This window comes from Danio aesculapii, chromosome 13 (genome assembly GCF_903798145.1).
Source record: "Danio aesculapii chromosome 13, fDanAes4.1, whole genome shotgun sequence".
Classification (NCBI taxonomy): domain Eukaryota; kingdom Metazoa; phylum Chordata; class Actinopteri; order Cypriniformes; family Danionidae; genus Danio; species Danio aesculapii.
In genome coordinates, this window is record NC_079447.1 from 43,565,570 (window position 1) to 43,590,385 (window position 24,816).

A 24,816-nucleotide genomic window follows, 5' to 3' on the forward strand; every position below is an offset into this window, starting at 1 on the left:
TGAAAATCAACAAGTCAAACATGCACTTGCTGACACCAGAAACAGCACATCTTCTTAACACCCACAGCTCGTGCTCAAGTGTTTACAGATCCCTTTTATGGATAAAATATTTCTTTACTGGTATGTCCTCTGTGTGTTTTAGGGCTGTTGGGTTGCAGGCGCTTCAGAGGCCTGACACTGAACTACAGTTTGCTGCTGTTGGAGGAAGACGCAGACCTGCTGTACGTGGGAGCTCGAGGGGCTTTGTTCGCCCTGCAGGCCAGTGACGTCTCCAGCAGCTCAGCACAGACCGTGCGTATCGACAAACACATCAACACATCATTATAGTGCGCATTGGACTGCAACGTGTTCATATTTCTGAAAAATGCTAGTTTCATTCTTCCACTACACAGCTTTAATAAATAAAATCAGCTGAAAACGCATGAGATTTAGACTCCATTCACACTTTGAAGGCCCCGGTATACTTCAAAGTTCTTATTCATTCTTCTTTTGAGTACAAAAAGAAGTTTAAAAGCCATTCTTATACCCCGCGATGCAGTAGGTGGATGTCGCCACCGGTGTGTACAAACTCATAGAAAAGATTTGCCGCAATGAGATGGGCTTCTTGTCCAGGTTTTTAAAATCTCTCCTTGAGCGATTGTACAGGTGTAGATACATCTGTACCATCTCTGTTACTCAATTCCCCAGTGTAATGATCCCCATTAAATGAGAAACAAATAAGTGTGAAGAAATTACACGTCAAAGATGGTGAAGTATTATTATATTATCATATTACATACTACATATTATATACAACATATTAAACATGCATATTCTTCAAGGACCAATAGTAGCTCAAAGATGTTTAGGAGCCAAAACGAACTCCCTCAAACATGTAAGGAACACTTTACAATAACAGTACAGGAATAATGATGTATTAATGTGTAAACGAAACATTACTTTATTACATATTAATGATGAGTTAAGGCGCACGCTAATCGTATTAATTAATGTATTGATTAACATTTAAGTTTAAGCTTAATGTAACTAACATGAACTCATGAGCTGTTCATGTATAAATATATCATGACTTTACTTGGAGGGTCACATAGCCATTAACTCATGCCTAACTACTCAAGAACTCCTTTGATTAAACTGTTGATGTTGATGTTGACAGAACACTTTTCTATTGTTATTCAGTGTAAACGCGCTAGGTGGGCGTACATTAGGAGTTCATGAGTAGGTAGGAATTGGTTAATGATGATGTGCCCCTCCAAATAAAGTCATGACATAGAACATTAACATATTATGAGTTCATGATGGTTAAACTAAGTATGAACTAATGTGGTAATTAATACATTAATTAACAAACAATCATGTGCTAATAAGTAACAATGGTAGCCGTTATTGAACATGAACTCATGTGACTCATGTTGTAGTTAAAGTTAGTTCATGATTAGCGCATTCATTAACTCATCATTCGTTCATAATAAAGTAATGTTTAGTTTACACACTAACACATCATTATTCATGTACTGTTATTGTAAAGTGTTACCAAAATTTGTTTTGGTGAGCTATTTCGAACTGCTAAAACAAAGTCAAAAAGAGCTTCATTTTAGCTGGATTTTGTTCAAATTACGTCATTTCAGTTTGTTCTTCCATTTTGTTTGAAGTGTACCAGGGCCCTGAGTAGATATTTTCAGTGTTAGCTGCTTTTATTTTTGGCTTAAGCACATTTTATGCTTTTTAATGTTTAAATCTTTAAGTGCTTGAAAAAGTTAAAGTTTGAAATTCAGTTAAAGGGTTTGTCAATCCCAAAAATTAAAGAAATGCTGTTTATTTAATCACTTTTAGGTCATTTACGATTCTTTAAAAATATTTTTAAGGTAATAACCAGGTACATGCACAGATAGGGCTCAACCTGTGCAGTGCACATGCCCTTTTTTCTCTTGTATAATAAGTGCTCTTAAAAATGAACTAAAATGCCCCCTGGTCTTCACCACTTTTAGAGTAAATAAACAGAGTAAAAAAATATGCATATACAGGCAACACAAAAATAATACCCATGGCCCCTGATGATACATTAAAGATGCCATATACTGCATTGGCTCAGTAAGTTAAATTGTTCTCTAGTATTTACATTGTAGGTATATGGCTTAGTAAAGATAAAAAAAAAATCTCCAGAAATCTACAGTTTCATATGCTCATTTATCACTCCATAAAATACCCCTAAAATCAGAAGTTCCATAATTGACCATATTTAGATTGGTTGTTAATATTAAAGAGCGTGGCTACTTGTCTGGACCAGATGAATGACCTAAAGTACACGCAAATGATGAGTGCATGCCACCTGAGTCATGTAACAGTCTGCCTTGTGTTCTGATTGGCCCGTTGTCCACTAGGGTTTTACACTCATAAAATTTACATGAGAATGAAGAAACAACCATGTCTGAGGCTCACGAAATGGCCATTTCCATATACTGATCTCTTACTATTTGACTAGGTATACCCAGATTTTTATAGGCCACCTTTAAGATCTTAGAAAGCCGAACAATTGTGCTGAGCAAGAAATTGAACATTGTTATATTTTATTTATTAATGTTTTTATTAATGTGATTTGAAAATCAGGCAAACCCAGCTCACACTGTGCCATGTTTAATAATCCTTTATGGTTATAGCTTGTCAGACTGTATGAACGTGGTCCCCATGTCACGCTGGAAGATCTCAGTTGTCATAATGTCAGACTGAGTGACAAATCAAGACGTGCCAAATACTGACACATGCAGGACTCATCTGGAGTTTGATGTCATCAATCCTGATGAAACCTCACAGCAAACATAAACCATCTATATCAATACTAATAACATGCCTTGATAATGAAGCCAGAAAAAATAAGTTAATTAAATTTTAATTTAACAAAGTTTTTGCATTGATTGTGTATCATTATACTGTATTAAACATTCCTATTGGTTCTTTATCTTACACTCGTAGTAAGAGAAGTCACACTGCAAGGAAGTGTCTGAAACTTTGCTGATACTACCAGAATTCCATTGGATGCAAAATTGTAATGTAACCTCCATTAATCGGCTGTTGGTATACATCAAACCAACAATCAAAATACCAAGGATTTTAGCCTAGTCTTATAGGAAACATTTGGCACATTTTCAAAATTTGTCTTAGATGATCGAATCGAGTTTGACTTTAAAGTGATTGTTCACCGATACTGAAAATTTTACATTTATTTATTCACCCTCATGCCACTAAGGCTATGCATGTGACTTTTTTTCTTCTGTAGAATGTTGGAGATAGCTTTTAAATGAAACTGTGCCATTATAACAAGTCAACAACTAACATATTGAGAGTCAAAAAACATATGCAGGCAAAAATCAATTATTTCCAATGGCTCCTAAAACAAATTGAGGTCTTCTATGTATTAAGCTAAACAGTCAGTGTGTTCAAGAATCATTATTTACAACATTAATACCTTTAATTCACAGCCTCTGTGAACAGACCTGAGAACAAACTCTCGTAGGATTTCTTATATGTAATATGGAAGTCAGTTGGAAAGAGAATTGTTTGGTTACTGATGTTAAGTCATTTTTAGGTGAACTAGTCATTACAATAAATTAAATTATTTGTGGAAAAACAATCCCTGTCAGGCAAAACTGTATTGATGTCCCTGAAAAGATATCTTTTTCGTTTCTTCTTCTGCTGCACATTTTTTTTTCAGTTAATTCAGGAAAAAAGTGCTTAAAATGCGGACTCTTTTCAAACTGTTTGTGCATATTTTCTGCGTTACAGTAGATGTTTCTATTTTTGGCTTATGCTTTTATATGCACTGCAGGCATTTGCACATTTTCCAGTGATACGCACTGTTAGTGTTTATTCAGACAGCATATGAAACAAACAGCATATGATTAGCATTTTTAACAGCATTTGAACTTGATGCATTATTAAAGACCATCTTTGGTATATTTTAATGTGTTTAAAAACAAAACAGATAGCACAGTAATCCTACTTGCACCACATGTAAATGACCTTTTAAAATTCTTTGTGATATGACTGATATATTAGGGTCAAAGATGAGGATAACGGCCTCTGAAAGGATTGATGGTGTCTAAGAATATTTGTTCAAAACAACATGAAACAAGCAAAACACACAAAAAAAAAAACGAAATAAAATTAAATAGTAAATTGCTTGATATGATGTATTAAAAACAAACACACATAATTAAAACACTCATTATAATTAGATAACAAATTCAACAAGTAATTAAAACATTTATGTTGTCTTTCTTGCTATCTACAAATATATATGTATATATATATGTATATTCCATTTATAGCATTTATTTTGAACTGCTCTTAACATACCATGTCACATATTTATGACAGTTTATTAAGTTAATAGATTTTTTGGAAACACTTTATAATTACACACTATGAATCATTTATTAAGCATTAGCAAATAGTGAATTTATTATCTGTTAAGCATTAAGTCTACATTAATAAACGTTAGCAAGCAGTTTATAACTATAGCTACAAATCCTGTAATCTTGACTTAAAGGCACATTTATTATGTGCTTAATAATTTTTCTTTCATTAATTGTTAATTATTATTTTCTTATTACTAAATTAAATATTGCATCATTTACAAACCAGTTATTTGAGGGAAGTTTCTGGTTTTTAAAGATTATTACTATTCAAATTAACATTTGTATATCTTATTATTCAGGAAATACTAATAGTTAATTTGTATGTTAATAAATGCTTTATTTAGTCAGCTTCATCCAGTTTTGTGACCTAATCTAAAGTGAGGACTGTTTATGCTTTATAAATCCCTTATAAATCACAATTAAAGGCTCAGTTCAATTCTAAACAGGCAAAAAAGAAAATAAATGGCATTATTCATTTCTATTCGTTAGAGGGTACACAAACTCTATCAAATGAAAATTAAAAAATGTTGCAACCTTATCTAGCATAAAACGACTATACAGTTTAAACATCGCTAAATAACACTGAAATGTAGTCTCATATTATATTGTTATTATTACAGTTTTTCTCAGTGGCTTTGGTGCATTTCTCACACTATTTACATTTGCACAACAGTTTATGCATTTCTCAAAACAATAAGTACAAACTACAAAACCTAGTTTAACCTGCAAAAGCGTGTCACTTGCTCAATATGGAGAGCTCATTCCTCAAAAGCAAGTTTTCATGTCAATGAAAGTGTCATCAAGATGAAAAGTCCTGACACCATTGTTTATGAACAAGGTAGTCAAATGGCTTTGTCATGTTTTCATTATGACAGATTTCCAAAGCAAAAAATTTTTTGGTGACACTTCCTGAAAATGCTCAAGACAGCACTATATACAATTTGCACAGCCATTTGAAAACTACAGTAAAGTTAGACATCACTGTATTTAGTGAGGTATCTGTGTACAAGACACTGAATATATATGTTTTACATTTATACTACATTTGCTCTTTGCAATTCTAATTGATTCACAGCATTGTGCAAAAGAATAAGTACACCCTTATTTACAACAAACACAATCTTCCTTTAGGTAAAGCTGTGCACAACTGTAAACAATATTGCAGTACATATTGGAACTGAACCAACAACATACACAGGTCTGTAAATCATTCATGAAATTGTTAAATTTAGAAGACATTTTCAGGAAAAAAAGATTTAAAGATTTTTTATAAAATTAGATCGACAGATTTTGACAACTAGTTCAACATTTTTATGTGTAATGACTCAAGTATTGAAATGAGGACTATTAGTTTTATATGGAATGACTATTCAGCATTCACAAGTTTAGTTCATTTTGACTGATATGACAAAAGCAAATGATAATGTTATAAAACAGCAGAGAGTTGTATGAAAGCAATTCATGCATATCCAAAAGCATTTGCAATTTGTTGGGAGGAATGAGAAACTGCTACTATGATGTGCACAAATGACTAATTGTTTTGAGAAATGCATTAACTGTTGTGCAAATGTAAATAGTGTTGTGAGAAATGCATCAAAGTGACTGAGAAAAACCGTATATTGTTGTTGTTGTTTATCCCATTTTTACAGTAATTTTACAGTAATTTTATTTTTTAGATAGAATTGCAAAAATTATCATTACTAAGCCTTTAATTGTCATTTATAAGGGATTTACGAAGCATAAACAGTTCTCACTTTAGATTAGGTCACAAAACTGAATGAAGTTAGGTTAACAAAGCATTTATTAACATACAGTAACCATTATTAAATGCCTGAATAGTAAGATATATAAACGTTGATTTCAATAGTAATAATTTTTTAACTCATTCTGAATGATCTTAAAAATCACCAACTACTCTTAAATATAAATGGTTTGTAAATAATGCAATACTCAATTTAGTAATGAAAAATAAATCATTAATAAAGTATGAAAATACAATCATTAAGCACATTATACATGTGCTTATAAGTTAAGAATAGAGCGTTAGTAACTGCAGTTATGAACTGCTTACTAACGTTTATGAATATAGTTAATTCACTATATGATAATGCTTAATAAATGAGTCATAGTGTGTAGTTTTTATAAAGTGTTATCAAGTTTTCTGCTTCCCATTCTCTTCAATGTATTAATGAAAGTAAAAGCGTGTATGAAGAATATGTCTGTTGAAGCATGTTGTTTACCAATGAGTTTCTTTTATATTCTTTTCATTTTTTGTTTACAATAGATGTCAATGGGAAACATTTTCTACTTTGGTTGAACTATTTAATTAACTATCTATTTTAATCTTCTTTAGGAACAACGATGAACAATAGTGTACACCACTTTTTAAAATCATTTGTACTGTATATACTTTTCCTCCTGAGAATTTAGATTTCATTTTAGTTTCCAACTAGTGTGAATAGTAGGTTAATGCAAGAGTTGTTTACAAACAGAAGTTGGTACAACTTGGCTCTGCAGACTGAAGCAGGATCTTGTTTTGCCAGCAAAATCTTTTTACAAGTCTTGACAGTTAAAGAATTTTTGTTAATCTTGTACTTGGCCAGATTGACTGGGAGGCATCAGACGATCAGATGCGACAATGCCTGAACAAAGGGAAAGATAACCAGGTTGGTCAAATCTCCATCTATCGTCTTATCTCCTCTGGATCGTGTACTGATGTAGATTTCCTCACTCTTACAGACGGAGTGTTTCAACCACATTCGCTTCCTACAGAGGTTCAACAGTACACACTTGTACACGTGCGGCACCCATGCTTTCAGCCCTCTGTGTGCATACATTGTAAGTCACTTACATTTTTTGTACATAGTAGGTTGAATTTACACTGACACCAGTTTCAATTACAAATGCTAAATTTGCTTCATTTACATGACAACAGCAAGAATGCTTGCTTATTTTTAGTTCAATGTTTTCATATTCAGAGAGGCAATTTACATGACAACGTTTTAAGCTAAAAACATTAAGCTTTTAATATGTTTTGCCTGTTCATTCACATGGCAATGCCATTTTTGGGATTCAAAACACATACATTTAAAATGCCACCATAGTTGCGACCGTGTAAACATCTAAAAAAAGAAGGTCATTGATAATGATGACATTGTGCATGCATAGCACGTGTTAAGATAAGTGTGTGTTTATATAAAGAGGGAGCATAGATTAAAGCCCCGGTCAGATCACACAAATTTGTCACGATTTCGGCACAATTTCCTTGACGTAGAGTATCGTGGGGATTCGTAAATGACAAATGGGCATTGTGACACAAGATTCAATTCGTTTCTTCTTGTGTAAACCGATACCATACTTGTGATGCCTCACGACTTCATTGCAGAAAGTCTAGCATGTTTAATTTTTTCCCCTTCTTCATGACGCTTTACCTAAAAGGTTATTTGTTTTATTTTATTATTTGTTTTCAACAAAAGATACGTTAAAATCAAGATTAAAAAATATACAAAATTCGGTTCAAAAAGATATTTTTTCCAAGAAAAATATGTGAATTAGAAAAATAAAGATTTATTGAATGCTTAACTGGGATTGTTGTATCACAAACCTCTGTCATATATTTGCTTATTTTTTAATTTGTCATTATTTTAAAGATTATATCTTGAGCATCAGATTTTTCCTTGGTGCTGCTGATGTCCTTTCATTTTCTCTGTCTCACTCGTGGGAAGTTCGGGCGAGGGAGTGTTTAAAAAGAAACTCATGGCAGGAAAGTATACATTAGATTTCAAAGAAAATATCTTAATATTAAAAAAGGAATCATTAGTTTGATCCTATCCACGTCGTAATGATTGCCTTTTAATTAATGTAGTTGTTGTCAGCAAGCATCAGTGTTTATTGAGATTGAAATAAGATTTAAAAAAATTTAAATTGAGATAAGAAATATTGTTATAGCAACACTTGTGACTGGTTTGAGAAATAACGCTCATGGTAGACATCACAGGATGACTGATCATGAAGCAATGTGTAGTCTGGCACATTTGTCACCTAGTGAAGATTTTATCAAGACAAAAACACATAATCTGACCTAGTGACTTTTTTAACCGACAATAAAAATCTTGTGATCTGACCGGGACTTAATTCTGCGTTCCAGACAAAGTCAGGTGGGATTTTCAACAGTGAAATGTCCCACTTTCAACCTCAATACGTTTCAGTTAATTGTGAGTCACAGTCACATTTTTTCCTTCATAAGATTTGAATATTTCATAACATTTCATGTTATTGTGCCAGTTATGGCTAAAACAAAAAGTACATTATATATTGCACTATAAAATGAACAGATAGTGATTGCTCTTAAGAGATAACTACTTACTAGGTGCATGTCTATGGTGCCGATTTGGATTAGTCAGTTATCTTAAGTTTTTGGACGTTGGGAGGAAACCGGGGAACCCGGGGGAAACCCACGTGAGCACGGGGAGAACGTGTAATCTCTGCACAGAAATGTCGGCTGGCTTGGGAAGGACTAGAACCAGTGATGTTCTTGCTGTCAGGCAACAGTGCTAACCACTGGGCTACCGTACCACCCGTCTAGGAAAAGAGAAGAAGTAGGGGTGGAAGGGGGGATTTTTCAAAACGAAGATGGCTGTTATATGGAACTTAGGGTATTTATAGTGGCTTAAGAATCGTCTGATTGGTGAATCATAAATTGAATAATACTAAATCTAGACTACTCATCAAATAGACAGATTAGACAGACTTTATACGTGTAGTCATTCATTTCTGTTTATTTGATGACTAGTCTAGTTTTGGCCTATTCTTAGACGTCTATTAGATTTTCACTGACATCCCAAGTTTAGCAATGTTTTAGCCAAGATAACTATGTTTAGACATCTATTAGACATCATTTAAAAACAAAAACAGTTTGCTGAGGACCTGCATTGTGTGTTGTGTTTGCTAATGCTTCTTCAGCAAAGTGTGGATTTACTTCACATTATAAGCAAGCAGAGACACATCTTACACACATGGAAAACTATATATAGACACCAGCGCAGATCCACCAATGGCACGTTGTCACTTCGCCACAGGTACTGTTTACTTACAAGGTTACTGCACCAATACTGATCTGCCAAATGGAATACAGCATTTTTTGGCCATTTTTGCAGATTTGTGTTAACAGATCATTTTAAAAATGTAGACATGAAACTGTAATAAAGACAAGGGTAAAAGAAAATCCTAATTTTGGCTACATCATTGTCATGTAAATTTAGCCGGAGATGCAAACATTTACATGTAGAGCCATTTAAAACTATTTTTATTTCATTTTTCCAGGATGGAAGGGAGTTTAAAATCTCATCAGGCTTTGAAGAGGGTCGAGAGAAATGTCCATACGACCCTTCAAAAGGCTACACTGGGCTGATAATTGGTATGTCAACAATAATTTACAGTACAAATCATTTGTCATTGGTTCTTTTTTGGAAACAATTATGTGATTTGAAAGATGTCAAAATCTTTAAGGCATTATTGGAAGATCTCTGAACGACATCCGCTCCTCTTTTTTACCTCAGATCAGCAGATGTACACAGCATCCCAGTATGAGTTCCGGAGTTTTCCAGATATCCGACGCAACTCTCCGAACCCCATATTGAAAACAGAGGAGGCTCCGACTCAGTGGCTACAGGGTTAGTTTGCTGCATCACATATTTCATCTTATACCATCAACATAACGATCCTGAGTTGTAGGATAACAATATTTAACCGTTTAACACTAGAATGGCATCTGCATGTCTGAGACAAACCATTTAATCTCAAATCTGTTTTTAATTTTTTAGATCCTACCTTTAAAACTCTATTTATCTTGGTCACTTAGCAAATGGAAGTAAATGAATGTCCAATATGACATTTTAAATATATATGTGCTACCATTCAATGGTTTATTTTTTATTTTTTTGATGAAAGACTTTGATGCTTTTATTCTGCAGATACATGTTAAAGCATACCTGCCAACACTCCCGTTTTTCCCTGGAGTCTCCCGTATATCAAACCTATCTTTCTTTCTATCCTCCAAAAATAGATATATTATTTACATTTAATCAGGATTTCTGAATCTTATGACATTGAAAATAGTTGCTGAAAATCCATCAACTGAATGAATTACAGTAAAAAATGTTTCAAAAGTTCACACTTAGCTGATGATTGATTATAAAGCTTGTTTGGCATGCTGTCCCGGGAGAGATCCCTGAGCTTATTAGATCCTGGAGCCCGGGGCTCCCTCCCGTTTGCAAGGCGAGAGGGGAGTTTGAGCTCAGGTAGATCTCGAGAACTCCCCTGTTGTAGTAGCTAATGAACAGATAGTGATTGCTCTTAAGAGATAACTACTTACTAGGTGCATGTCTATGGTGCCGATTTGGATTAGTCAATTAACTGAAGTTGCATGTATTTGGACGGTGGGAGGAAACCGGGGAACCCAGGGAAAACCCACATGAGCACGGGGAGAATGTGTAAATGCACAGAAACGTCAGCTGACTTGGTAAGGACTAGAACCAGTGACGTTCTTGCTGTGAGGCAACATTGCTAACCACAACAAAGATGGCTCTTATATGGAGCTTAGGGTATTTATAGTGGCTTAGGAATCATCTGATTGGTGAATCATAAATTGGATAATGTGGGGCCAGCCGCAAGCAATCATAAGCACGTGATCCTCTCGAAATTAGTTTATAAATAAACTTCACTTAGTAAAAAAACAAACTTTTGTTTTATTTTGTACTATTTTTTACATTAGATATTACTGTTTTATTGGTTCAAATGATTGCAGCCTTGGTGAGCATAAAAATCTTACCAACAGCAAACAGTGTAGAATAATTTAGTACATTATATTAAAAAATACATAATTTAATGTGCTGCATTAGATTCTATTCTTATTTTCCTTTGTGGTGTGATCTGCTAACCTCAGTCTGCTGTCTTGTCACTCGCAGAGGCTGATTTTGTGGGTTCAGCGCTGGTCAGAGAGAGCCTGAGCAGCTCAGCAGGAGATGACGATAAGATTTACTTCTTCTTCACAGAGAAAAGCCAAGAGCTCAGTCCATACTTCAGCCACAGCAGAGTAGCACGAGTCGCCCGCGTGTGCAAGGTATGATATCTCACATGCCTCTGTACCATTACTTTTACTTTTAATCCCTACATTGAAAAGGTTCGTTCTTGACCATATTTGGAATGGTTATGAATATTAATGAGCTCTGCTGGCAAAGCTCATGCCAGTGACTGGTGCTCACACACACATATACTGTACACACACACACACACACGTACGCAAAGAAATATTTTAACAAATTGAGTAGATACCTTGTAAAATTACAGTGTTTTTAACTGAAGTGGTAGAGATGTTTATTTTAGCTAGAAGGAGCGAGTGAATGAAATGAAATAAAAGTTTGCTCTTGAGTTGTGTTGTGGATTGAAATATAGGTTAAATTATAATTAATTATACCTGACAAAGGATGCCAAAAGATAAACAGTTGAAGTCAGAATATTAGCCCCCCTGAATTATTAGCTCCCCTTTTTATTTTTTCCCCAATTTCTGTTTAATGGAGAGAAGATTTTTTCAACACATTTCTAAACATAATAGTTTTAAAAACCCATTTCTAATAACTGATTTATTTTATCTTTGTCATGATGACAGTAAATAATATTTTACTAGATATTTTTCAAGACACTTCTATACAGCTTAAAGTGACATTTAAAGGCTTAACTAGGTTAGTTAGGTTAATTAAGCAGGTTAGAGTAATTAGGCATTTGGAAAATATTTAAAAAAGAAAATTCAAAGGGGGGCTAATAATTCTGACATATATAAAAACTGACTTATATATACTGACTGTATGGAGATATATATATATATATATATATATATATATATATATATATATATATATATATATATATATATATATATATATATATATATATATATATATATATATGGATATATATATATATATATATATATATATGGATATATATATATATATGGATATATATATATATATATATATATATATGGATATATATATATATATATATATATTTATATCAGAATTGTTATATATATATTTACGACAGAGATTTACGACAGATATTTAGATATTTACGACAGATTTTGTGGTTTTAATGTATATGAAAACAGAAACATGAATTAATTTCAACCTCCACAAAAACAGATGAGTTTTTGAAGTTTACACTCCAGAAATCTTTTACTCCAGAAAATTCGCAGTAGAGCTGAGTGATATGACACAATGCATAAATATGCATTAAACACTATGGGCCCTATCATACACCTGGCGCAATAGGTGTATGGATTTGTTTCTATTTTCAGACCAGCACAACCCTAATTTTCACGATTTGCACCACGTTGTGTAAATAGCGAACCCATTTGCACTACTTTGTGAATTCTTGGGTGTGCGCTAGTGTAAAAAGAAAGTGTGTTTAGGTGCATTGTTGGTGCTTTGCTATTTTGAGGAAGGGAAATAGACCGCACCATTGACCAACTGAAGCTGGTCTAAAGCCCAGTGCAGAGTGCGTTAGTTATATACCTATGCATGTCCAAACGCTTACACATTGCTTAATACCCACAGGATATACAGCAATACACAAATATCTTTACATATGAAAAAATTAAAGTATTAAAATTTACAAAAATTATTATTTTCTACATGATTTTAAAAACCACTACCTCCATGCCTCATCTCAGCATAATGTTATTATTATTAGCAGTATTATTTATTATATGCATATTTATATTTGTTTTAATAAAAACAAGTTTAGATTTGTCCACTAGCTGGGTTTTGGAGATTTATTCATCCATATGGGGCATAAGAATAGAACGTGTGTTTGGAAATGTTTTTTGATTACACTTCGTTATTATTGTTCATTTATTTGTTTGCTGGAAATTAGAACTGAATTTAAAGATAGTTTTTAAACAAATCTTTGCGCTTAACAAACAAAATATGTAGGCTTATGGATGTCTTTAGTGTAGTGTGTACAACACTGTTTCCTTATCCATGAAAGTAAAGCAGTAAAGAGAAAGTAAAGAGGCCAAACAGAGGAGGCTCGTTTTTTATCCTTACACATATGGTTTGTTTAACAGTTTTCTCACTAGTAAAGTATTCAGTTTTTCCGCCATGTAAATAGCAACTGACGCAACTGACTCTTAAAGGGAATGTAAGATGAGACTCTGATTGGTTTAATGCACGTTATGCTGAAAATACACCCATTACTCATAGAATAAGCACAACCCTGTTAGATCATGCAATGTGGCACAAAGTGTTTTTTTCCATCCTTAAAATAGCAAAAGTGGATTCGGACACACCCTTAATGCTCTTGCTCGATGCTCTTTAGACTTTGCGCCTAGATTGTTAAAATAAAGCCCATACATTTAGCAATCCAGACCAACTTGGCAAATTTCAAAATATACATGTTAAACTAACAAAAGATTCAGTTAAACAGACCTTATGTGTCTACAATTTGTATCATCTGCATTTTAAATTCTTACGATGAGCTGTGATGAGATAATCCATGTCTGGTTGCATTAACTAAGAGCTCTATAATGCTGCTCTCATTTTCAAAATAAGAGTCCCACATACAAAGTCCAATAATAATACGAGCTTAGATAAACTTAAAAGTAATGGTATTAATTATTGCATTTGCATTTTAATGATCATCAGTGTCTGTGTCTTGCTCGTTTTTTGCTAGTATTTTAGACTCACACGATCATTTGGGAAAAATTGTATTTAAGGCACATGGTATGCCATTTTTATGTACTAAAATCTCATTGTTATACTTATACCTTGGTTTAAGTATACCTTGATTTTCATTCTTTAACACCTTTAAAAGCCTTGCCTTTCCGAGAGCTCTTCTTTACGCTAATTGGTCAGATGGCAAAGTCTGTTGTGATTGGTCTGCTGTGATTGTCAGAAATGTAAAAATCAATTATCATATCTGAATATCTGTGCTAGAAATGTGTCTTCTTGACATGTTGACAACACAAAAAAAAGCTACACCTTCAGTGTTTGAGGGTCAAGACAGTGAATTACACAAATCTGTTACTAATCTTCATAGGTTTGTGCTGTAAGTATGATGCAATGTTTACAATAGCTTCTTTCTTTAGATAGTAGTTGACTCAATTTATTCTATATTTTGATCTTTCATGCTTTGCAGACTTTTATACATTCGGAAACAGGTCTAAAATAATAACTGAGAAAGCATAACTGGGACACTTAAAAATTAGTGGGAAAGAATCCAGAGTGGTGAATATGCTTTGCATAGTAAAGTAGAACAAAAATGGTTGGAAATTGAATCAGTTCCACAGGGGAATGGCAGAAAAGAACAACAAATGTTTAATTCTCTCCACAAACTAATGTTACTCAAAAACAGGAAGATGAAATGACAAACTCCTCCATTTGATTCGTTTTAACAGAGAAAATAGCACACATAAATGAATGGATTTGTGGCACTAAACTATTTTCTTCACAGCTTTGTAAGAGCCCTGGTCTCCAAATGCTCCTTTATTTGAAGTGTGGTTTTCTACAGGTTTTCTAATAGTGTTTTCAGGCATCTCTATTTCTCTATCCATTCTCTTCCCACGAGACTCGCCTCTGTCTCGATTCTCAATCCATCAGTCTAGCTCCACACTCAGATCAAAGTGCCAATTGAACATGTCTGCAATTTCACATCTTTTCTAGACTGCTACTCCACTGTTTATTTACCTTGCGATGGTTTTGTGGGCTTTCAGAGTGTTGCTCAGTGATCAGTGTAGGTGATTCAGTGTTCTCAGCTGGTATGTTTCTACCTACTGTATGTCCAAAGGCAAAGAGCACATCTTTGCAGTCTTAAATGTCAGGATGTTTACTGGATATCCAAAGGATTTTTTGTTCTTAATAAATAGCCTAATTGGGATTGTTTCCTAAAGCAAGCACATGAGTGTGATATTTGAGTTTAGCTGATATTGCTGTAGAATTATTAGACATTATTACACTGAAACTGTGTGCAAAATTGTGTATTTTCCTGCTTTCTATTTGTTCACAAAACATTTGTGAGTCTCCAAGAAACTTATTTTAAACTACGGTGTATTTATGTACATTAAAATGCATGTTTTAAAAGAAAAAGTATGATTTGTGCAGCTGTGATAAAATCTTGTAGTTTAAAATCTTGTATGATTGGGAATAAAAAAAAAACTAATAATTAAAGAGACCCTATTATGAGATTTAGAAAATTGCCGTCCATGCAGTGTGTAACACAGCTCTGAGTGAATGAAAACATCCAGCTGAGGTTTAAATCTGAAAGTGCACCGTGTGTATTGATTCTTTAACGAAATAGTCGACTCAGAGTCGAATAAATGAATCGTGTTGAGTTTGGATCTTTTACGTGAACGCATCGACATTGATATGGTACATCAATAAATATGTAGTATCGGATCCGGTAAAACGTGAACGCGCCTTTCCCTTTAGACACTAGCGGAGTGCGGGGGATAATGGGACTGATCATGACACGAAGATGACGATCACTGACAGATGGAGATTTGGCTGGGGGGAATAAAGGGTTAAAGTTCACTTTTACAACAATACCACAGAATAGCCAACTGTGTGCTGTGTTTGGTCCTGTCATTTTTCAGATTTTTGATACAATAACCTATGCTGCAACACGGGATTCGTCGGCTGTTTGCTATTACTGTGCGTTCACACAGAAAGCGGTGAGAGCGTCCAAGGTCGCTCTGGCCGCCCTGGTGACAATGCTGTCTGCCTTCAGCTCCAGCGGTGAGAGCGCCAAAATTCGCTAGATTGATCTCGTATTTAAAGCGTGAAAATGTTGCGCACTTATTATCAAATTCATTTAACAATGGAAGCTCAAGTTGCATGTGATTTGGCTTTGCTCCACTTAATTATCCAATGTGTCCATATGTCTGAAATATCCTGAAGCAGCAATACTGTCGAATGAGATTCCCGCTTTTTAAAGATAAATATATACAACATTAAAGCACATCAGTAACTTATTTAATGCATGTTCCTGTAAGAAAACATTGTAAATAATTGAAAACCCGGCAACCGTAATAAAAAAAAGTTCACAGCTCTGTGTTCTCTGGACTCCTCTCAAGCGGTAGACTTCTTCATTCTGATTGCTTGCCGCTGAACTGCGTCATAGCTCATTACCATAAAGTTAACTTGATTTCACTGCTCCTTGCCGTATATCGCCGCCGGCTCTCATTGAAAATGAATGACTTCCGGCTACTTTGCCGCTCTCGCCGCTTTCGGTGTTAACGTACGGTTAAAGGAAGGAGCACCAGAGACTATTATGTATGGGACTTTGTCAGACTTTGACAGTAGCTGTTACAGTTCATATGGACCAGTTTCTTCTTCCTCTGGATCATACTATGTAAGTGTAATTAATGTAGTTGCCTTGTTTTCTGTAGTTTGCAAAATATGTATTTAATAATATGTTGTAACTTGTAATCGTTTCGCGCGGCTTGTAATCACGTGTCTATTATAGATCAGTGCTTGTACTCTATCTCTCAGGCTAAATCTTTATGGGACTGTTCACATACATTATTGCGTCCAAAACCATATTGAAAATTATTTAAATGCATTTTTGAACTTGCGATCCTCTGCCGTTTGCCTTTGCTATGGCTACCATCAGCTTTCAATTTTCAAATGATTAAACTTTTGTCACTGTGTGGATTATTACTGAATGTGTGTCATTGTTATTACTTGCGGTTAGGTTCAAGAGAAGAGTAGTATGCTGGTGTTTAACTGCATTGCTTTATTGCATTCCTGCATTAGGCTCTCACATACTCTGTGCTACTTCATAACAGTGGTGGGCATTTTTCTTTGTCTCACGCTAAACCCAGTCGACCAGCAGACTGGGTCATCGGACCAATCATTACAGATTAGCCTCATGCAAAGGAGGGGTTTGGGGACAAATGAATTGCTGAACGAATCATATGGGAGTCGTTGGGATAATTAGGTAAAAATAAATGCATATTATAAGACAATGAAAGTGTTTTTTGACCTTGCTTACATATCATACTGTTGTTGGAGACCCCAAAACCAAAATATGACCATTTAGAATGCATAATAGGGGCTCTTTAATCAATAATAATAATAAAAACATTTATTAGATGAAAAAATCTTTCTTTTAATATTTTTTATGCCTCAAATCATTAGAATATTAAGTAAAGATCATGTTCTATGTAGATATTTTGTAAATATCCTACTGCAAATACATCAAAACTGAATATTTAATTATTAATATGCATTGCTAAGAAATTTAAATGTGATTTTTAAAGTATTTACATTTTTTGAACCCTCAAATTCAAGATTTTCAAATGGCTCTGCCAAATATTGTCCTATAAGAAACCACACATAAATGAAAAGCTTATTTATTAAACCTTTTTAATGCACAAGTTAAATAAAATTACACTTAATGTATGACTGTTTTTGTGGTTCAGGACTATATTTTACAGTTAAAAAGTATAAAAACTTGAATGAGATAAAACATACTGTAATAGTAGCTTAGATATCATGTGAATGATGGATTGATTATCATGTGAAACATGGAGTGGATTGAAGCCAGGCTGGTGAATTGTGTAAATCAGACTGTGAGGACTGAGGGCAGAATCAGCTTCTCTGTGGCAGTTCACACAGCAGGGTCACATTAATGAGCAGATTATTGTTCATTATCCACAAGCTAGAGGGACTGAAGGCTGTTAATACATACTCGCTGACACTGAGCTGAGGGAAAGCCATAATTAAACACAGCAACTCAGCTATTGTCAGTATCGCTCTGAATGAAGTCTCAATAAAAGCTTCATCACACCAGCGTATCCCAGAAATCACTCGCAATTTTGTAAAACTATAAATAATATGCAATGACTCATCATACATGAGCTCTGGTTTCATATATCCGTACATCTGCTTCTGAACATCACCAGCTGAGATAGTGGCATAATAAGTCAACATTCAAAAGTCAGTTTCCTTTCTTCCGCATTGAATTAAAGGTCATTATATTATAGTTTTAGTGTTATTGCTGAAAAATAAGTACTGGGGATTGCTTTAAGAAGCTCAAAGTCATTCCTACATGAAGATTTATTCTCCTCTTGGGAGGCAGAATGGAAAATTTGCTTTATCCCCTTGACATAATGGGGATTCCTTTTCATACAAAAAAAATGGAGTGCATTTCCCTTTCCCACGGTCACATTGATGATACTGTTATGATAACTGCTGCCAGCTGTGCCAAGAGCCGGTGATCCATGTTAAAAGAAGCTATAAGCTTTCTTCCGCTGTTCTTGCAAAACCACTTTTCTAATTAAATGTAAATAAAATATTTTTACTGTTCACGAAGTGTCTGTATGTGTAATTTGAGGTGGACGCTGACAACGGAGTGCAGATCCAAATGCAGGTTTTATTAACAGTAATGGTCAGGCAAGCAATGGTCAACACAGGGGCAATCAGGTACATACAGAGAATCCAGAGTCGTAGTCAATAAACAGGTAAGTGGTCAGAAGGCAGGCAGCAGACAGGAATAAACGCTTAAACAAAGCGAGGATCAAACACAGCAAGACACAGCGAAGAAAACCCGTCATAAAGTTCACAAACAGATAAACAAGACTCAGCAAAGAGGTGTGTGTGTGTGCACTATATTTAAAGTTCATCTAATCAGTGTTTGAGCAGCTCCCAGCTGTGTGAGCGTAATCAATCGTGATCTGTAACAGGTGTGGGTGTGTGGTGCATGACTGGAACTTGTACTCCATATACCAGTGGATTTGTAGTCTTTTAGCTATCTGTGTGTTTACCAGCGATCTGCCAGGATTAGATCGTTGATGATTGTGACAGTATGAATGAACCAATTATATTATCTTACATGTCGAAAATCTGAACTTTAGCGAACATTCTCGCCGTGTTAACCAATCAGGAGCTTGCTCTTGTGGGGGCGTGATTATGAAGTAGCGCCTGTTGTTGGTGTCCTGGGGGAAAATCCTCCTGCTGACATGGACAACAGTTCATCAAACTGGGCTTGGCTCAGTCAGAAGCACCGCTGAAAGCTTCCATCATCTAGGTTTAGTTTCTGGAGAAGTTTATGAGCTCACAGAGCTGGGTGCACCTCTGAAAGGATCTAGTGGACTCAGACACGGCTCCAAACTAATCAACGCTGTTTTTCAGACTTCATAAAGCACAGCTATTCTCGTAATGAAATCCATGTTAGCCATTTAGCAACGAAGCTAGAGTCACTGGGCAGAGAGAAGCCCTGCCCATCACACGAATCTGCGTCTGTTGTGAAGTGAATTTGACGTGCGAATGAAGCGAGTAAACTCAAGATGCGAGAACGTGTCTGGTGTGAACATAGCATTAGGATGGTGTGGAGAGGTGAGCGTGATCTAACACCTAATAAGGGGGGAGAGCATGCTCCGAGCCTGGCGGCAAATCAGCAGGTCAATCAGAAATGATAAATAACACCTGTCTTTCTAGTGATTGGACCGGAGAGACTCCCTTCCTAAGGAGAACGGGAGGAGCAGTCCAGGGAGAGAGAAGCGCACACACTCACACAGCTTCATGCGTGTTGTGCATTTAAAAATAAAGAAACTTCTACTTACCTTTTATCGCCGACCCTGTCTTCTTCTTCCCATACAACAACGAACATTATTACAGATCTTTTCTATACTTTGGGTCAAAGTGGATCAGCAGGGGCTTGAGGAGAACACTGACACAATTTACCTGAATCCGGCAGCTGGCTCTCTGCAACTCTCGCATGGTCGCCCACTGAAGCTAAACAGGGCTGTGCCTGGTCAGTACCTGCATGGGAGGCCACTTGAGAAAGCTAGGTTGCTGCCAGAAGTGGTGTTAGTTATAAGACAGGGGGCACTTAACCTGCGGTCTGTGTGGGTCCTAACGCCCCAGTATATTGCTGAGGACTCTAAACTGCTTAGTGAGACTCTCATTTTCCTGAACTTTCTGACTCTCTTTGGTTGTTAAAAATCCCAGGATGTCCTCCAAAAAAAAAAAAAAGAGTAGGGGTTTAACCCCGGCATCCTGGCCAAACTTTCCCACCCGTCTCTGTCCATCATGGTCTCCTTACCATGCCCATATCATAACTGGCTTCATCACTCTGTCTCCTTTCCACCTATCAGCTGGTGTGCGCTCTGGCACATTATGGCTGCTGTTGCGTCACCCTGCAGCACACTGGTGGTGGATGAGGAGATTCCTCTCAAAAATGTGTAAAGTCAAAAGCGCTATATAAATGTAAAAAATGAATGAATCAAGAGTTCATCAGAACTATTCCTAACATCAGTTCTAATTTCCAGCAAACAAATAAATGAACAATAGTAATGAAGTGTGGTCAAAAACTGAGTTATATCCAAACACACATGCTATGACTCATATGGTCCAAAACCTGACAGGTTGACAAAAAATAGCTTGTTTTTAATAAAACAAATATAAATATGCGTAAAATAAATACTACTACTAATAATAATAACATTATACAAAAGCAAATTGCCATGCGTAAACAAAAAAAGCCCCTCGAGATGAAGAAGGCATGAAGGCAGTGTTTTTTATATTTATGTCGAAAGTTATATTGTTGTAATATTTTATTCCTTTAATTCTTTTTAATTTTTAAATATATTTGTGTGTTGTTGTAAATTCTGCACGTTTTAAGCAATGTGTAAGCGAGACGCACAACTAAAGCACTCTGTGCTGGACTTTAAACCTGCTTTCAGCTGGTCTATTGTGCAGTCTATTTTAGTTCCTCAAAATAGCAATGCGCCAACAATACGCCTTAACACACCTCTTTTCTAGACCGAAACACCCATGAGTCCACAAAGTGGGCAAATGGATTTTCTGTTTAAACTGCGTAGCAGAAAACGTGAAAATTAAGGTTGCTTTGGTCTGAAAATAGCAACACGTTGGGGCAACCAGGTCTTGCGCCTTATTGCGCCGGGTGTATGATAGGACCCAAAGTCTGTAAAATAGCATTTTTGCTATCTGGATTGTTTTCATTTATTTTCCTCTCACTGGTCAAATAGTGGCTTGTATGACGCTGCTCCAGGGAGACATGTAAAGTGCAGGTTTTAAAGCAGTGCTGTGAGGCCATTGGTCTGACAGTGGAAACACAGCTTGGTTTTGGCCTCACTGCTCCTGAGTCTGAGGCTACTGGCCCCATATGGCCCGTATAACTCCTGGTTTGTTGTAGCCAACTGTGCACACCCACAGATAATGTCCAGCATCCAGCTGGTTGGTTCAGTGGCACCAGTACACTTACTGCACACCAGCTACTGGTGGAGATGAGAGTGGGTGATACAGTAGAGGCAATTCAATGAATGGGGATTATTAGGCCATGACTGATAATGGCTGATAGAGGGAATCTGGCCAAGACACTCAGGTTACACCATTACTCTTTATGAGAAATAATTTTAATGACCACAGAGAATCGGGACCTCTGTTGTATGGTGATACCTACAGAAAAGTGTCTGGATCACTATACCGGGGCACATTAGAGCCCACACAGAACACAAGTTTAGCACACAATGACTTCAACAACAGTAGCAACCTAATTTTCCCAGGAGGTCTCCTATACAGGGACTGACCAGCCCCAATCCTGCTAAACCAGTCTTTAATGAGAGGGTGAATTGTGCATTATTTCATTAGAAAACAGAACAAATTGGGGAAAAAACATCTAGGCACATACAGTTGAAGTCAGAATTATTAGCCCCCCTTTTATAAATATTTCCCAAATGATGTTTAACAGAGCAGGGAAATTTTCATAATATTTTTTCTTCTAGAGAAAGTCTTATTTGATTTATTTCAGCTAGAATATAAGCAGTTTTTAATATTTTAAAATTATTTCAAGGTCAAAATTATTAAGCCCCTTTAAGCTATATATTTTTTTGATAATCTACAGAACAAACAGTGTCTACGTTTACATGGACATCAGTTATCGAATTATTTGCTTGTATCTAATTAAGAGAATAATAAGACTATGGTGTTTACATGAGCTGCTTTTTGAGTGTTACTTTCATCATAACGTTTTACATGTTATAGCACATAATTTGATTAATGTTTCATGCAATTTCGGGTGTTTCATTTTTAGTTTGTCGACTTTAACTGCAGTTTGGCACTTTCACTTTCATTCACGAACATTTCATGCACACCCTCCATGACAAATGATATATTGGAACTATGAACTGATGAAAGAGTGTTGTTTTAATGGAAGTTCATACTGCACACTGAATGGAAAAAAAAACCTCCGCATTTCATGATGCAGGTGTCTGTGGTCTGCACTGACTGGGTAGGTGCAAAGAGTGTCAAACAGCCGCGTGTGTGTGTGTGTGTGTGTGTGTGTGTGTGTGTGTGTGTGTGTGTGTGTGTGTGTGTGTGTGTGTGTGTGTGTGTGTGTGGGGGGGGGGGGGCTATCCTGTCGCAAAACACGGCGAAAAGTCCTACATGACGGTAACAATTTGATTAAGGTGTTTACATGAATGTACTGCACTTCAATAATGTGACTAAAATTGGCATACTCTGCATGTCTTAATCCGATTTCTCTTTAGTTCGATTATGACCTTTATCTGATTAAATTAATCAAAAATCGCTGTGTACATGGTAGACTCTTAATCAGAGTAATGTCTCAATCGCATTAAAATCTAATTATTGGTGTCCATGTAAACGTAATCAGTGTTATACAATAACTTGCCTAATTACCCTAACTAACCTAGTTAAGCCTTTAAATGTCACTTTAAGCTGTATAGAAGTGTCTTGAAAAATATCTAGTCAAATATTATGTACTGTCATCATGGCAAAGATAAAAGACATCAGTTAATAGAAATGAGTTATTAAAACTATTGTGTTTAGAAATGTTTTGAAAAAAAATCTCTCCGTTAAACAGACATTGAGGAAGAAATAAACAGGGGGGCTAATAATTCTGACTTCAGCTGTACCTATTGATATTGATATTTCTCAGGTATTAATCTCTCTCACTTTTGATAAGTTTGATGCACCATTGCTGAGTAGCACCATTAATCTGTTGCACCCCACACTTCTGAACAGTAAATGTTGCAGATGTGAGTCTTATGTTCTATCTTCTTTCAGCTGTTCTCTGTTATTTCATCTTGCAGAGAGACAGAGGAGGTCTCCTCACATTACAGAAGAAGTGGACGTCCTTCCTGAAGGCACGTCTGGTGTGTTCTTTACCTGATTACGAATTTCATTTCAACGTGTTGAGGAGTGTGTTTTTCCTGGAAGGCTCCAGCTCTCAGGACTCTGCTTTCTATGGCATCTTTGGCTTGGAATGGTAAGATTACCTTTTTTTAAGCATCTTTTAATGTTGTTTTGCATTATTGGCTGTTTGAGTTTTATCGTTGGTGTCTTTTATATTTCATGTCTTCTGGTTCTCCTTAGAAAGGTTGGATTTTAGTGACTCTGTAAGTCCTAACACACCAACCCAATGGTGGCCGCTATTGAGTGTGATTCTGTGTAAGTCTGGAACACACTAAATGATTTTAAGATCTTTTCTGATTTTAAAATGATGGGAGACCACCAGAGACATAAGCACAGTTTCAGAGTTTATAACATGATGATGATGATCTTTAATCAGACTGGCTCTCATTTGGCTCTCCTGGTTCTTTTCTGCTGGAACAAAAAGGAAAAGGTAGAATTTGAGTGAAATGTGTTGCCATATTTGTCAGTCTTCTCCACTTTTGTGATACATTTTAGCTATAAAAGCATACAACATCCACTTGTAAAGTTTGCTTGGTCTCACTGACTATAATGTTTTTCTGTCAGGGTTAGCCTGATTAAAAGTCATTTTTGATAGTACAGTTGAGGATTTTTGGGATGAAAAAGTTGGTTGCTTCAATCCTTGAATCAGGCTACACCATCTTGATTGTTAGGGCTGCAAATTGTGTTTGAAAGCAGGCTTGACATTTTCAAGAGCATGTTAATTCTTAGTTTTTGTGATGTGTTCTATATTGGACGCTATCAGGGGCTTTTGGCTGGTTTAACATGTTAAATTGTCAGCATCTATCAGCACCAATGCTGTTGGTGCACCAGAGAGAAGTTTGAATGGCTGTTTTTTAAGTGAATACGAATAAAGAATATCAAAGCAAGCAAAGAATTCAAGATGGCACAGGCATCTTCACTGAGCATTTCAATATGCACATATATTCATGATATTATGAGCTGTGGGGAATGAAGAAAGAGATTATTCATATTCAAAATGCTAAGTGAATGTTGCTTTGTTTACAGTTAGTAAATATGCAGTCCATTTTGAAGGTGGACTTTTCTTTCCTATGATAGACAGTTTTTTTCCCTCTCATACAGATGCAGATAACACTAGGTTAACATTGGTTGCACTCTGTAAATGTGTGCAGGCACAACTTTGT

At 35.6% G+C, this 24,816-nt stretch overlaps 1 protein-coding gene across 1 annotated transcript in view; it reads left to right on the plus strand.

The window, feature by feature from the left end:
• sema4ga (sema domain, immunoglobulin domain (Ig), transmembrane domain (TM) and short cytoplasmic domain, (semaphorin) 4Ga) overlaps positions 1 to 24,816 on the plus strand; it is a 105,623-nt gene that overhangs the window by 57,022 nt on the left and 23,785 nt on the right. Inside the window, exons 3-9 of the mRNA XM_056470874.1 lie at positions 143 to 291; positions 7,019 to 7,081; positions 7,155 to 7,253; positions 9,738 to 9,831; positions 9,974 to 10,087; positions 11,381 to 11,535; positions 23,551 to 23,726. Of these exons, the coding sequence (XP_056326849.1) occupies positions 143 to 291; positions 7,019 to 7,081; positions 7,155 to 7,253; positions 9,738 to 9,831; positions 9,974 to 10,087; positions 11,381 to 11,535; positions 23,551 to 23,726 (850 nt within the window). The remainder of the gene's footprint in view (positions 1 to 142; positions 292 to 7,018; positions 7,082 to 7,154; positions 7,254 to 9,737; positions 9,832 to 9,973; positions 10,088 to 11,380; positions 11,536 to 23,550; positions 23,727 to 24,816) is intronic.